Below are 16,108 nucleotides of genomic sequence, written 5' to 3'. Positions count from 1 at the left end.
TTTTGAGTGGAACTATTGAACTAAGGAGAAAGGTGCACTGTTTTGAAAAAGTAAGATCCACTTGAAGAAAAAAAAAATAGTTGTATTGTTGTGCAATAATTCTCCTTAATAGTGGTAACTTGGTGTAATTGTGCTTAAAGAAGGAGGGAGTTAATGTATATTGATGTGAAGGTGGAGTTATGGTTTGACATAAGTGTGGGGTTTTGAATGGTAAATTGTATGTATTAAAGTGCTTAGGGAGGTGTAGTCACTCTTATATCTAAATGTATCATACCCATCCCGCAGCCTACATTACAACCAGTTAAAGTCTTACTTGATCCTTGACTGAATGAGCTTAATTAGTAAAGTAGTACACTACAGACAAGCCTATGGTACGTCCTTTGTGGCATATGAATGTTGTTTCTGAGAGTGATTGAATTCTTTCTATCTTGAGTTCCTGATTGTTCATAAATTTTATTGTGTGTCGAACTAATCTCTATTGTTGTGTGAGGGCACTTGATTCATGAAGAAAAGGTAATGTTGTTTACCTCTGTGTTAGAGTAAGTGAGCGGGTTATAAATAATGTGTGGCGCTTTTGAGTCAAATCTTGAGGTTAGGATGTTACGATATTGTACTTAATCTGTTTTAATTATTCTTGGTGTCATGAGTTAGGAGAGTTTGATTTCTCGAGGACGAGCAATGGTTTAAGTGTGGGGTATTGATGGTAGGCTATAATTGCGTATTTTAGTCGCTTATTGCACTCTAATTCACTGCACTTTATTCGTGTTAAGCTTTAATCGGTAGTGTTTTGCACTTATTGTGTATTTTATGCCTTGTAGGAGTGATTCCGAGCTATGTAGACATTATGGAATGAATTTGAGTGATTTGATGCTTTGAAGTCTGAGTAAAAGCCTAAGGGATTAAGCCGGAATCGTGTTCGGGGGTCGAGGACCAAGTCTGGATGTCAAAAATCGAAGTTTGGTCCGTACTCTGAGAATTCCCCACTATCGTGGCGCGTGGGGCACCGCGCTTGTGCAATCCTCTGTTGTCTGTCAGAAATTATCTCTCTGGATTTCCCCACTAATGACCCGCATGGAGAGTCGCCCCATGCGGCGCTCCTGTGCAAGTTTTAGAGAGTTATTTTCCTATTTCGGCTAGTAGAATGTGATTTCGTCTGGTCCCGACCCTACTCAGTATAAATACATGGAAAAATGTTATTTTCTGGACTTTTGACACATATTCAACCTAAGGAGGCTAAGGAGGAGTTGGAAGAACACGAGCACAAAGATTTCATCATTTCTTCCTCACTCAATACCCGAGTTTGGATCGAAATTATGTTTTTCTATACTTTAACTTTATTTGTGATGAATTTCTCCATATCTATGAAGTAGTTCTCTTTAGGGTTTGATGGATTTGGTGTATTGATGATTGTTTGTGGATTATAACTCTAGTTTTATGTATTGAAGCGTATTTGGATGATTTAATTGTTGCATCTATATTCACTAGTTCATGTAATCGAGAGAGGCATAACTTGTGATATCCTTGCATTATATTATTGGTTGAGTTCTTTAATTCTTATTAGTAATCGAGAGAGGCTGGTTGAATCATTGATTAAACCTAGTTAGGAGGATAATCGAGAGAGGTTCTCCTAAAGACCAATCCACTACGCATTCTTGCATATCTTCACGTGCTTAAATTGGTTCATCTTGTGAGGTTAAGACTTAATCGAGAGAGGAGTTTTTGCTGAACGTTTGAACTAATAATTGAATGAATTCGAGAGACTCGCTTAAACATTAGAAGTGAATTACCTAGAGTTAGATCCCAAACAATTATCTTGCACATATTCCATCAAACCCTATCTTCTCCCATTGATAACCTTCTTTGCTTGTTCCTTGTTGCGATTGTCATTAGTCAATAACTTTAGATTCTTAGTTAATTTTAGTTAGAAATTATATAAATCTTAATTGTTGATCATCTTGGATAGAAACTAACCTAGAAACTACGAAAATACTGTTTAAATCCAATCCCTGTGGATACGATATTATACTATACTATATTTGATTAGCGAGCATAATTTAGGTGTGTGTTTCGAGCTCGTCAAATTTTGGCGCTGTTGCTGGGGATTGGCAATCAACAATGTTTGAAATAGTTTGTAGTGATAATTTAGGAATTTTTCTTTTTATTTTATTTTATTTTTCTCTTTTTACGTTTGGTGGTGTCACGATCCAAATTAACCCTCTGTAAGGTGTCGTGACGGCACCTAGTCTTTACGACTAGGTAAGCCTAATATTACGAAAAATATAAAGAAAGCATAACATTTTAAAGATAAACAGCATATTGTGAATAACCAAAAGTAGTACCACTCGGCATATACAAAATAATTTTCCAAGACCCGAAATATCACTAAGTCACAAGCTGCTATAATCTATGTAGCTCTATACAAAAGTCTGAAGATAACAAAGAAAGTCTCTAGGTGAGGAAGTAGAAGGGGACTCCGAGGATCTGCGGACGCAAGCAGAAGTACCTTGAAGTCTCCTAGAATCAGCAGCACGCAATAACCCCGAGGTTGATAGCTCGCACCTGGATCTGCACACGAAAACATGTGCAGGAAAGGGCATGAGTACACCACAATGGTACCCAGTAAGTACCGAGCCTAACCTCGGTCTAGTAGTGACGAGGTCAGGTCAAGGCCATACCAAAATAAATATAATAAATTAAACAGTAAAAGATATAAGTAAAGTTTACGGTAACACAGTTAAAAAATTCTCGAAAATTTAACAGTTAAGGGAGCTCTAGGCTCAGAACAAGGTAGACACAATGGGGAATCTCCCGGGATACCGTCCCGTAGTTCCGAATAAATATGCAGTACAAGGGGATCTCCCGAAATACGTCTGTAGTCTCAAAGTAAATATGCAGTGATGGGGGATCTCCTAGAATACGTCCGTAGTCCCAAAGTAAATATGCAGTGTTGGGGGATCTCCTGGAATACGTCCATAGTCCCAATTTAAATATGCATCGCAAGATGAAATGACAGGTATGGCATCGAGTTATACAGTTTACACTGAACACATGTAAGGAAAATAGGGACTTAACTAAGCATGGTGCACAGAATGTCAAATAGGCAGTTAAAACACGTAAGCATGCTCCTCTAATCTAGGCTAAACAATTAAACGTATTAGTGCAATTTAATAAGAAAAAACAGTTTATGATTTAGAAAGGAAAAACGGGATTTTTTGCAACAACAGCCTGTGTACGTACTTGTCACCTCATGTACACGGCGCCCACACATCAATTAATATCAAACATCTTAAGGGGAAAGTCCCCAACACAAGGTTAGGCAAGCCACATACCTCGATCGCTCAAACCAACTTGATATCAGGTTCTTGCCACTAGTATCCGACTCCAAATTGCCCGAATCTATTCAAATTAATTGCATAATGTAAATATAACTACAAGTAACTAATTTAACTAATTAATTTGAAGCTAAAGCGTGAAATTAGGAAAAACGCCCAAAACGTCTCCCCGGTCCCGTCTCGGAATCGGGTAAAAATTATAAATTATGAATACCCATTCACTCACGAGTCCACTCAAAAAAAATCATCTAAATCCGACGTCAAATTCCCATTCAAAACTCAGATTTTCAATTGGTGAACCTTTTCCCCCATTTCCAAACTTCTACCCTCAATTTCCTTAATTAGACGAGGAAAACAACAATAGATTAATGTATTATGATCAAAATAGAGTTAGAATTAGTTACCCAATAGTTCTCCTTCAAAATCCCTTGAACTATCGTCTCCCACCGAGCTCTAAATCGAATTTTGTGTTATGAAATTTCAAACCCTCGAAATCCTCTTTTCTGTCCAGCGATTTTCGCACCTGCGGTCACGCACCTGCGGACAATCCATCGCAGGTGCGAAGTCCACTTACTTGGGCTGGGTACGCACCTGCGCGCTTGAGTCCGCACCTGCGGATGCACTTCAGCGCTCAATCGTCCGCTTCTGCGGAACCTTGGGTTCTTCTCACCTCCGCATCTGCGACTGCCCTTCCGCAGATGCGGCTCCGCTCCTGCGGCTCACTCGTCGCATCTGCGACCACTGACCCCCTGACCTAAAAGCGCACCTGCGATCCCAACCTCACTTCTGCGAGGCCGCACCTGCGGACTCCTCACCGCAGGTGCGAAAACACCAGAACCAGCAACTCAAAAATTCCTCTAAGTCCAAGCTTTCACCCGTTAAGCACCCGAAACACACCCGAGGCCCCCGGGACCTCAACCAAACCTACCAACCAATCCTATAACACCATACGAACTTAGTCGAGCCTTCAAACCACATCGAACAATACCAAAATCATGAATTAAGCACGGATTCAAGCCTAAGAATTTAGAATTTTCCAAATTCTACAAACGACGCTAAAACACGTCAAATCTAGTCCGAATGACCTCAAATTTTACACACATGTCACAAATGACACTACGAACCTACATTCACTTCTGGAAATCCATTCCGAGTTCGATATCAAAAATTTCACTATTGGCCGAAATCGCCGAAAAATCTAACTTTCGCCAATTCAAGCCTAAATCTACTACAGACCTCCGAAACACATTCCAGACACACTCCTAAACTCAAAATCACTCAACGGAGCTAACGGAGTCGACGGAATTCCATTCCAGATCCGTCTTCACACAGTTCCGACTACGGTCCAATCTCTAAGGCTTAACTTCACAACTAGAGACTAAGTGTCCCAAAACTCCCTGAATTCCATAACCAATCACTCCGGCAAAAATCTCAAAAGCAGAAACAAATATGGGAAAAGCAGATATTAGGGGATCGGGGATCTAATTCTCAAAACGACCGATCGGGTCGTTACAGGTGTTCTATAAAGTGAAGATCTCTACTTCTCACAACAACAATAACCATAATATCCACAATGTAGTTATTAAAGAGTCTTATTTAGAGTGAGAATTTATCTCTCGATAGTTTTTTTCCTTTTATATTAGTAGATTAATGTAGGTCAATTGACCAAAATGGTTTAGTATATTATGCCTATTTTAGTGTAATCTTTTTGTCGTGATTTATCTTCGCCAAAAGCTTGCATTGTTAGCTTCTACATCACGCCTTGCTATCTTGATTACAACACTCCCATCAAACTTCTAACTCACAAAAAAAAATATTAAGCATTAAATGAGCAAGCAATTACCGTGATGAATTGCAAGTACAATTAAAAAATAATTTTGACACCCTCGAAAACTGATTTAACTACATTCTAAAATGGGTTTCAAAATTGAATCGATGCCCCAATCTTGTACCACGTATGTGCCGACACCTTGAGTTTATATTATATCTAGATTATTACAACAAAAAACCCATTGAATTCGCACAAGTGGAATTTTGAATTATATTATATCTAGATTATTATTTATTTTTTATATTTTATAACACAAACCTAAATTTTTCTCCGAAACAGTAGCAACTTCCAAGTAGAAAAGACTTCCAAGTAGAAAAGATTTGCAATACCTTCCCGAACAGGGAAAAAAGCATTCTTTAAAACGAATGAAATTTCAGTCTTGTTTAAGCAGCATCACATAAAATACCAATGATCCTCTCTCTCCTTTTCGTTGGTTTTATTTTCAAAGTACTTGTATTTGCTATACTGGAGGGTAATATTATAATCATTTACCAGGACCTTAATAGAGCATGTTCTTTTAATAGTTTCGAGAAGTGTCAAAATCAGGTAATATATTGACTATAATACTTGCCATTTCCCATCACTTATGTACAGAATCTGTTAGTCCTCCCCACAGTAAATGCTTGTTAACGAACCCCTTAGCAACAAGTATATATGTACATCACACTAAGTTCCACCCTCACTGCCCGAGCGGGTTGTGCTTTTGGAAAGTAACATATCTTTCAATTGTGTGTAAGTTTTGAGCTCCTCCAATGCGTCCAATGCCTTTCTAGGAACATAGAACCCTGATGCAGTGCCAGTTTCTCCCTCTACTTCTGTCTTTACAGAACGCGGGGTATAACAGCTTGAATCTTGACGCAAAGGGGGAGCAGTCCTCAGCATGTGAACAAGGGCACCTACAGCAGCGTCTTGAGATTTTCTGGTGGTTGCAGATGCTTGAGAAGATGTGTCTGAACCTTTTTTTGAATCAAGGGTCTCTCTGCATAACAAGAACAACAAACACCTGTTGAGTTGAAAAAGTAAGAAAGACAAAACTGAAGATGTGAAAAACTATGACAAACTCTTAGCTTGTTGTCTGTCAGCAAAATTTGGTTGGATGTAAGATCTCTAACCTAACATAATTACTCCACTTAAGGCAATCATGATAAAAATGGATCTCAAGTCATATCAAACTACTGAAAAGGGAAGTTGAAAGCCCAACTTGAACTGATTTTAAAGTAATTCGCGATCAGATTCGTCTCCAATCTATCCCGTGTTCCTTACCTCAAGTCAAATCTTCCATGCTCAAGTTTTTTAGCTCACTATTACTCCCTCTAACACTTGGACACATATATGCCAATAGTTTCCATTTTCAACTTTCTGAACCTTGCCTGTTAACTGTGCTATTTTTCTGCTTCTTCAACTCCTGGAAGTACTGCCTGGATTCACCTAAATCTTACCAAGCCACTAACCAACCCAGCCACAAAAAACTATTCTTTCCAATGAACTGGAAGCTGCAACACCCACAACTTGGGACCCCTGAAAATTTCCAGGAGCTCCAAATGAAGTCAGCACATGCAGTGTGCTCTTTTGAAGTCAAAAGACAAAGGCTTCCTTTTGAGCCATCATTTAGGGGCCAGACACCAAAATAAACTTTAAGGTGTAACAAGTAGAAAAGGAGGCCCTCAACAACGCAAAAACAGCTTATATTTTCTCCTTCAGTGATTTGATGTGTAAGAGTTGTGATAAGTACTAAACAAATATTCAATAACGTAAATTATGCTAGGGTCAAAGGAGCATATTACTTAATTAGTTTGACGGAAATCCTTATCTGAGAAAATTCGTCCCAAATTCCAATCCCTATGGAACCTATCAAATACCGACGAAAGCAACTTGCTCATAATTCTCCTCCCATAGTATTAGAGTTCTAAACCTGCACTTTTCGAGTCCCTAGTTGAGAACCCAATCTCTGAGTCCAAATGCAACCTCAAACCAGTTAAACAAGTGAAACCAATGAAAAACAGAAAAAACCGCAGGACAAGAAAGATCCAAACAATCAGTTTAAAGAACAATAAAGGACTTGAGAAGAAACAAGGAGGGTTATTTTTCTCTTTTCTTCTAATAAGGAAAGAAACAAAGTAAGTTATATCAGTTGATTAGGGGTGTCAAATGGGCGGGTTGAGCTGATTTTAGGCGGATCAAAATGGGTTGAGTCAATAAATGGATGGTCAATGACCCGCCCAAAAGTTACGGGCTGGGTCAAGATGGGCTAAAATTTGAGTCATAGCCCAACCCGCCCAACTCTTATCAAGCTTTAATTAATGTGTTGTTTTTTATCAATTGTTTAATTATCAAATAAGACTTTCTTTTGTTATAGTCATATATAACATATCAAACAAAAAGGAATTGATAATATTTTATTAGCACAAGAAATTATTCAAAATATCACCAAGACCAACATGGGAGGAAATATGTTTATTAAGCTAGACATGGCTAAGGCATACGATAGGATGTCATAGTCGTTTCTAGTAGAGGTCTTAAAAAGGTTTGGCTTTGAAGAATTTTGGATTGATATTATTCGGAGGGTGATTGCTGATGTTTGGTATTCTATCATTATCAATGGTTCTAGAAGAGGTTTATTTACCTCTTCACAGGGTCTTAAGCAAGGAGACCCACTGTCACCTTCTCTCTTTATTTTGGTAGCCGAGGTCTTGTCTAGATCTCTTAATGCTCTTCATGACAATGTTGATTTCATTCCTTTCACCATGAGTCACAGAGGCCCTCTCATTAACCATCTAGCCTATGCAGATGATATAGTCATCTTCACCAGCGGTAATAATAAGTCAGCAAAGCTCATAATGAAGCAGATAAGTAACTATGAAGCCTCCTCTGGACAAAAGGTAAACACTGACAAGAGCTTCTTCCTCACAGATCCTAAGACTGGTGCGCACAGAATTAATAGAATGAGGGAGTGTACTGGCTTTCTGGAAAAAACTTTCCCCTTCAATTACCTTGGTTGTCCCTTGTACATTGGAAGGAAGAAGTTAGAATTATTTGATGTCATGGTTACTAAAGTGGTATAAAGATTAAATGGTTGGCAGGGAAAGATGTCCTATGGAGGAAGAGTAGTGTTGATTAAAAGTGTATTACAGTCGCCGCATGTGTATACTTTGTCAGCTATGAGCCCACCTAAGGGTACTTTGAACCTATTGGAGAAGCATTTTGCTAATTTCTTTTGGGGCTCCAAAAGTGATAAAACTAAATATCACTGGAGTTCTCGGAAGAATTTATGTACTCCTAAGGATGAGGGAGGTATTAGTATTAGAACCATTATTAGTATTAGAACCATGGAGGATATCAGCAATACTCTTGCTATGAAAATATGGTGGAGGTTCATAACTCAACCATCTTTGTGGGCTTCTTTCCTTGAGGCAAAATACTATGCTAGAGCTCACCCAACCACTAAAGTTTGGGTCCCAGGTACTTGCAACTTCTGCTCGATAATTGGACAGAGAAGGGTACTCTGGATACTATGTTTCCCGATTCAAGGCAGAAAGGCTAAGGTGCAGGAATACATTACACAAGGTCAATGGAACCTGGAAAAACTTGGTATGATCCTAGATAAAGAAACTGTGCAACATATAGCTAACATTAGGATTGGGGAGCAGAATGAACAAGACTATGTCATCGAGAGCCCAACAGAGGATGGCTTATGGCAAATACACAAATAAATCTTTATGGCAGATCACTAGATGCAAAAGGCAGAGAAATGAAGCACTTTACAGGCTATGGCACAAGTGCGTTCCATTCAAAATTTCCATCCTGTCCTGGAAATTATGCCATAGTAAATTACCTTTTGATGAGATAATCGCCAAGTTTGGTAACCAGCCAGTTTCTAGATGTAATTGTTGTCAAAGATCAAAATGTGATTCCATTCATCATACATTCAGTAAAGGTGATGCTGCTAGATACCTTTGGAATAGATATGGTATGCCTCTAGGCATCAGACATCAAAATTGGCTTGTTAGGATGATTCTCAAGAAGTGGTGGGAAGTCGAGCATAAAAATAACATTCATAAATTATTGCTGCAGATTGTAACATTAATTATCTTCTGGGAAATCTGAAAAAGTTGGAGTTCTTGCAAGTTTGGAGACCAAAAAAGGTTTGTCTATATTTACATGGAGCAACAAATCACCTGGACCATTCAAGTTGTTGTTACTGTAGCATATCCTAACTGCAAACTGAATTGGCCATGGGTGAGACTTTGTGAAGAGGTGGAAAGAATGAAGCCTATTGTGAGATATTGGCAAATAACATGGATGAAATCATCCTGGGATATGATCAAGGCAAATACAGATGGGAGCTTTTTGGTTGACACTAGTAGGGCAAGTATAGGAGGGGTAATAAGAGATTCACATGGTGATCTCATTATGGCCTTCTCCATACAAAGCAGAGGCAATAGCAGCCAAGTTTGGTGGAGAGCAGTGCATTCAACTGGGATATACCAAATTCTGCTTAGAGCTTGACTCTCTTATAGTGACCAATATGTTAAAAGAGAGGAACACCAACAACGGGAAGATGAAGCATACAATCAGTGCCATCACACAGATTCTAGACCATGCAGAAGTTCAAATTACCCATTGTTATAGAGAAGCCAACCAGGTGGTTGATCATCTTGCCAAAAAAGCTGCAAACAGTGGCAATAGCTCATATTACTACACATTCCAGCAGTTGCCTCGAGAAGCTAAGGGTCCTTTTTGCTCAGATAAATGGCAGTTGCCTAGCATAAGAAGTAGATTTGACAAAGCTAATTTTTTTGTAAGTTAATGTATTTTCTTTCCTCATGGAAGAGAAGCTGTATAAGATTAGCTCTTTCATGAGTTTTTGTAAGGCTGTTGCAGCTACAGTCTTGTGTATATGGAAGGTCATGTACATGCCCCCCCTTCTCTTTTGTCAAAAAAAAAAAAAAAAAAAAACTGATTGCCATAAAAATAAAAAAAAATAAAAAAAAAGAATTATTTTTAAGATCTTTTAGCAAAGTTACTAATGGATCAATTTGCGCTAAAAATCAGCCCAACTTTAGATGGGCTGGGCTAGGTCAAGATGGGTTGAGTTCAACAAATGAGCGGGTTGAGCGGGTCAAATAGGCTTGGGCTCAAATTGCCACCCCTACAGTCGATAAAGGAAAACTGATGTGATTCTAAGTTACCGAAAATCAAATGTGTCCTCTAGGACACTTATTGAGAAAAAGAAAATAAGAAATAATAGTGTCCAAGAGGGTAAATGGGATTCCCCAATATATTAGCTAAATGAAGTTCTTCTCCGAACAAATCTTAGGCTTCTACATATCCGATGTGCCCTCAAGTTCAAATGATATATCACCAATACAGCTAAGATATTATTTTTGTTGTAGAATGTATCATTAAGCACTATATGCATATTCGCAATTCCAGATAATATATAGCATCAGAGAACTAACAAACATTTTGTCTAACACTTGAAAGCGCTAAATTAGGATGGTAACCAAAAATCTCCTCTTTTCATAGAACTAAAAATGAAAAATTGGGCACAGTATCTTTGCTATTTCACCAGTCTCTACTATCATTGCTATTTCAGCACAAAGTATCATGACAAATTGAACCTTTTATCCCATAATGATCAACCAAATACGTTTGAGAAATTTCTCAATCAAATCAGAGGAAAGAGGAGAAAAATACAAAAGAATTTGTGAACTAGTTCATAAGCAACCTTTACTATTATGCAATTGCATACCATTTTTCATCCTTAGAATGGCCTGTCAAGAATCCCAATGATGGAAAATGAAGTATAACTTGAGAATTGCTATACCATCATATGCTATAAAGACAGAAAGGAGAGGAAGAACCTAGCTCAATGGCAGTTGTTCTAGTTGCTTTTGGCCAGCCGAATTACTGGGAGGCGGTGGAAGAGAATGCAAATGCTAACATGAAAATTGCAAGCAGTAGATTAGTGCTGCTGCTAGTGAGAGAGGGAAGGAACTTTGGGTAGAGTTCGTAAAATAACCCTTTGAGCAACAGATTTAGTTGATAGAAGAATGGGATTTTTGCACTTGAAAGTTGTCAAGGGTGTGAGGCTTCCAAACAAGTGATAAGTTTCTTGTTTCCAAAAGGTTTTGAGAGAAGGGAAGCAACACTCACAAATGTTGTTCTTGATTCCAAAAATAGAGGAAAAAATTTCTACACTACCAAACAACCCTAAACTAAAGCTTCAGCAGTTGCAAGGTTACTAAACTGCAGGCCAACAACTGAAGAAATGTGGTTACGGTATACGAGAGGCATCCGCAAAAAGATTTGCAGATATCTGAAGAACTTTGCATGGAAAAAGATTCATTTTCTGTTCTCATTGAATCTTATTTAAGCTTCTAATAAAAACATCCTCATGAGTCTAGTTTTATAAGATTGTATCTACTTTTCGGATACTTAACAAGATAACATCTAGGAGTTTTGAAGTTCTAGCATGTCCTAAAGAGAATTCTCTAAGGAGCTCTGAAAAACTAGTAACTATAATATATCCATATTGGTGTGCATGTGTATAATGTGAGTATGCTAACCACAATTGCCTGGTTTTGTTTGGCAAGGAACCACTCTTTCAGTAGATTTTACCACTTCATCCAACTTTTTGAATCAAATTCACTTATTTCACACAAGAGACAAAACTTAAAAGCACAAACTTAAAAATATGCAGGTAAAACAATAGTAGGTGTTTTTTCCCACTAATTCGAAGTTTACATGCATAAATAGACTCCATTAAATTTTAAAGTAGCATAGCAGTCACAAAGTAATAAATAATCTAGAAAATAGGTGATATATAAAAGGCAGATCAAAGATCAAAAGGCCAGAAGAAAGTGGAGAACCTTTGAGGACAGAGTAAAAAGGAAAGCGGGATAAAATATAGCTAGCTACACATCTGCTCCTCATCTCAAGGAGAACAACGACAGTAATGTAAAGCAAATATTGGATAGATCTAAATTAGCTGATATCTAAGCAAAAAGTGAGGAGCTTACAACCTTGGAATCTATATCATATGATTCATATTATTGCTATATCCTTTCATTAAGTGAAAAGGGAATGATTGTTGACATTCTTCCCAATAGTTTACATATTGGATTTTTTAGTTGAAAAATAACTTCAAGTTGAAAACTCATGTCTCCGCTGAGAATGATAGCTTCATGGCCCATTCACTGTGGAAATGCTAACTTTGTCCTCACAGTTACATCAAAAGCTCAATTCCCAATACTATCTGAAGCCCAGTTTCTTATGATGTCCAACCTGTTGGACAAACTATATGCCACATAATTGGCTATAAAACCAATTATATAATGACAGAGGCAGCAATATACATAGCAATTTTGTAGTGCAACAGATACAAATAGGGATTAAAGAGAGTAGATATGCTTAAGAGCTCTAAGAGAGCACATAGATGTGAGCCTTTTATACATCAGTTGTGAAATTAGCTTTTCTGTGAGGTCTTCTGTCTTTGGTATCTAGAAGGTGGCCAAGACACTAGATGCTCTTCATATGTATTAATTTTCTTTGTTATAGTAATATTTCACAGTTACTACCAAAAATAATGACAGATAAACTTTGAAGAAAATGAATGCAGAGATGTACTGTTCATATGAAGAAGAATATTTCTACAGATACGGTATGCTGTAGAAAAAATTACCTGGCTCTAGAATCAGCATTATCAACATCATCAACTATAAAAGGACAAGAAAAATCACAGTCATCCAAGTCATCCTGAAAAGATAGTCTGCTAGAACTTCTAGAAAACCCAGCACGTGGTGAACCACTTGAAGATAGTAAACCTGAAAACCGTCCTGAATCGTCTCTAGCATCTGTAGACACCTGAAAAAGAAGCACACAAACGAAAGTTAGCAGCTGGCTGAAAAAGAGCTCAACCAGATCCTATTTTTAAATAAAAATATTAACTAGAAAATGCACACATTTAGTAAAAAGTAGAAACTGCCCACCTTTTGTCCAGGATTAGTAGTCCCAGTATCTGACTCTGGAGCCCTTAGCAAATCCACTTTTCTCGATGACCTGATTCCAGAAGGGGATTCATGGGATGAAGAATCATGCTTTGTGCTTCTAGGTGACATAGGTGGGAGAGAATGCCTGTTTGGATCAGACAAATTAGGAGATATGTGTTTGGAACTTCTGCCCATCAATGGATGAGGGATACTGACAGGAACAGTTTCTGAACGCAAACGAGTCTGCACAGGATTTGCACCTGAGAAATATGTGGGTGGAGAAGGAGATGGAGATGGTGAAAATGGAGGGGAAATCTGGTCGTCATCATAATTAGTTGCTTTCTGGAGAGTGGGCAATCTGTAGTTAGGTGGAACCCTCTGTCCATACACATCACTGGGCGAAGTTGAAAGCTCATATGGTGCACGGTACAAAGGTGGAGATCCAACATATGGCTGAGGTAAAGATGGTGCCCTGAGGAGACCACTGGTCCAACTTTGTGGACGCTGAACTGGTGCTGAAGAAGATGACTGTGTCCTTCTCAATGAACGACCCTTATCCATTGAGGTAGAAGGGAATGACCTCATAGGGTCAGTGAGTGGACTGCCAACATAATCTGTAATGATCTCAGGCGGAAAGGATGCAGAAGTCTCCAGGTTGAAGTCCGCCAGATTTTCTCGATATGTCACAGATAAAGCAAGTCGGCCTTGCTGGGAATCAACTGGAATAAAAGTATATTGCTTCATCAACGCCTCCTCTGCCCTTGAGAATAGCTCACTAAATGAAGACACTTTATAATTGATATCAAAATAACAACTCTGACTTGACAATGATAGTTTCCTGAAGGCCTTGAATGCAGGCAGGAGCCTCATCATTGAATAAAGCGAGCGGAGTAGTATAATGCATTTCTTGTATGTTTTTTTGAAAGAGGAATCACCCATGTGCAGAACCATTGACCTCCGATTCTCACATTGTACAACCCACCTCTCCACAACAGTTTCTGTATATCCTCCTGCAAATCCTGTACTCGAATCGTGCTCCAATGAAGTACTAGATTTATCCTGAACAAGTATTATATCTATTATCATGGGTTCCACCAAATTCCGGTGCAACTGATTCAAGTTATCAAGAACAGCAGGACGATCTCCCAACACCAAATTGAACCACCTGTCACTCTTTTTCACTTCCCCACTACCACCATAAGGTCGTATCGAAGGAATCCTTGAGTCCAAAATAATATGCAAGCTTTTAAGAAGAAATTGAGCAAGTATTTGCTCAAATCTTCCATGTTCACCCCCCTGTGGGTTACTCTGAAAATCCATTTCTGTCTTTCAAAACAGATAACCACAACTATTTTTGGTCCTCAGCCATGTACAATATGGTCCAGTACATTATAACTTCCAAATAATGGATAGACAAAACAGATAACCTACTGACTATTTGCTCAGTCATGTGGGCCACTATGTTTTGATAATGAACCTAAAAATATATGTATAAAGATCAAACAAAAGCTATGGAAAACTCAATCTAACAGTGACCAAAGTAGTTTCCGGATTGAGGCATAGTAGTAGCTCTTGACATATTATATCAAAATAAAAAGAATCCGACAACCTCGACAAATATCAAAAGATGTTCAAGGAGCAGGTCGGAAAAACCATACACAAATATATTAATATGAGAAAATTGACACGTCAACAGAACAAGAGAAAGCGAATAAAATTTGGAAATTAGAACGGCTAAAATAGAATACATAATCAGATGATAAGACTTAATCAACTATAGAATTGATTAACAAAAATAGCGCCATGAGAAATATAGACTTACTTGAGAGAATAAAAGTTTGAGAGCAGCGACGAAGAGAGAAACCACAGGGTCGGAGATAATAAGAAGCAAATGGAAGAGAGAGAAATTCCGTATAGCGAGTGGCCTGCTAGGGATGGAGCAGAAAGAGACCATATATATATATATATATATATATATATATATATATATATATATATATATATATATATATATATGGAGTTATGGACTACTAAAGTAATAAATTTCTCATTTTTTATTGAAACAATGGTAATAATCTATATAAATATTATATTATATTATATATACTATATTAAAATCACGAAATAGCGATTGTATATACTTGTAATTGTAATCATTATTTTTTTCTTGTGGGCAAAATAAAAAAAGGTCGTGCACTTGCTTTTAGGTTTAGGAATCTTTAGAATTTATATTGTTTGGTATTCTTTCCTTACGGTTTTTTTTCCTTTGGTTTTTGATTCCTTTAGTTGTAGGATTCTTTAGGATTTTTATTTATTACGATGTGTATTGTAAGACTCCTATTCGTATTCAAGTAAACAAATAAAAACCTACTTAAAATAGAAAAGCACATATATGAAAGAATCTTAACAATGAAAAGAATACATTTAGCTACAATTATATTACTTTCTCAACCGTTTTGCTTTGTCGATATTACACTGGTCTCATTATTGACTTGATACCATATGATTTGAAGCTTTAGCTAATAACTTCGGTTGTATAGTCTTGTTTTACTGCTTTCTATGCGTAGACAATAAATTGCGTCGAGAAAATAAAATCAAGACCGAAAAATATCGCAACAATCATAGTATTTGATTTCAAATATTTGAGTGTACAATTTCTATGAATCCTCTGATTCTTCTTTTCAATAGAATATATTCAAGAATTTGATCTTGAATCTATATTTGTTTCCATGAACGATGATCTTGTTCTTGAGCTTGAGCTTGATTGCTTGAATTTGACCTTGATTTGTTCTTCGTTCTTGAGCTTGAACTTGACCTTGATTTGTTCTTCGTTCTTGAGCTTGAACTTGATTTCTTGAACTTGAACTTGATTGCTTGAAACTTGTAGAGAATTTTGCGGCGTTTGATCCACGAGCTCTCTCTTGCTTCTTGTTACAACTTCTGGTGTCTCTTCT

The 16,108-nt window shown here is 37.6% G+C and overlaps 1 protein-coding gene across 2 annotated transcripts; it reads right to left on the bottom strand.

Moving 5' to 3' along the window:
• Positions 1-5,641: 5,641 nt before the first annotated feature.
• On the bottom strand, positions 5,642-15,101 carry LOC107783028 (autophagy-related protein 13a-like). Of its 2 annotated transcripts, XM_016603989.2 has the most exons (4): positions 14,977-15,101; positions 13,155-14,631; positions 12,848-13,029; positions 5,642-6,142 (listed from the first exon to the last, which is right to left on the bottom strand). In XM_016603989.2, the coding sequence occupies exons 2-4, from the start codon at positions 14,472-14,474 to the stop codon at positions 5,830-5,832; spliced, it is 1,815 nt and encodes a 604-aa protein (XP_016459475.2). In that variant the 5' UTR covers positions 14,475-14,631; positions 14,977-15,101; the 3' UTR covers positions 5,642-5,829.
• Between the last annotated feature and the right edge of the window lie 1,007 nt (positions 15,102-16,108).

This window comes from Nicotiana tabacum, chromosome 21 (genome assembly GCF_000715075.1).
Source record: "Nicotiana tabacum cultivar K326 chromosome 21, ASM71507v2, whole genome shotgun sequence".
Lineage (NCBI taxonomy): Eukaryota > Viridiplantae > Streptophyta > Magnoliopsida > Solanales > Solanaceae > Nicotiana > Nicotiana tabacum.
The sequence above is the reverse complement of the archived record's forward strand: the minus strand, read 5'-3'. Positions and strand labels throughout refer to the sequence as shown.

Excerpts from the sequence above, each read along its gene's own strand:
- LOC107783028 (XM_016603989.2), bottom strand. The coding sequence starts at position 14,474 with ATGGATTTTCAGAGTAACCCACAGGGGGGTGAACATGGAAGATTTGAG. Across the intron at positions 13,030-13,154 it reads CTACTAATCCTGGACAAAAG|GTGTCTACAGATGCTAGAGA; the intron begins GTGGGCAGTTTC and ends CTTCTTTTTCAG. Across the intron at positions 6,143-12,847 it reads AATGCTGATTCTAGAGCCAG|AGAGACCCTTGATTCAAAAA; the intron begins GTAATTTTTTCT and ends CTTGTTATGCAG.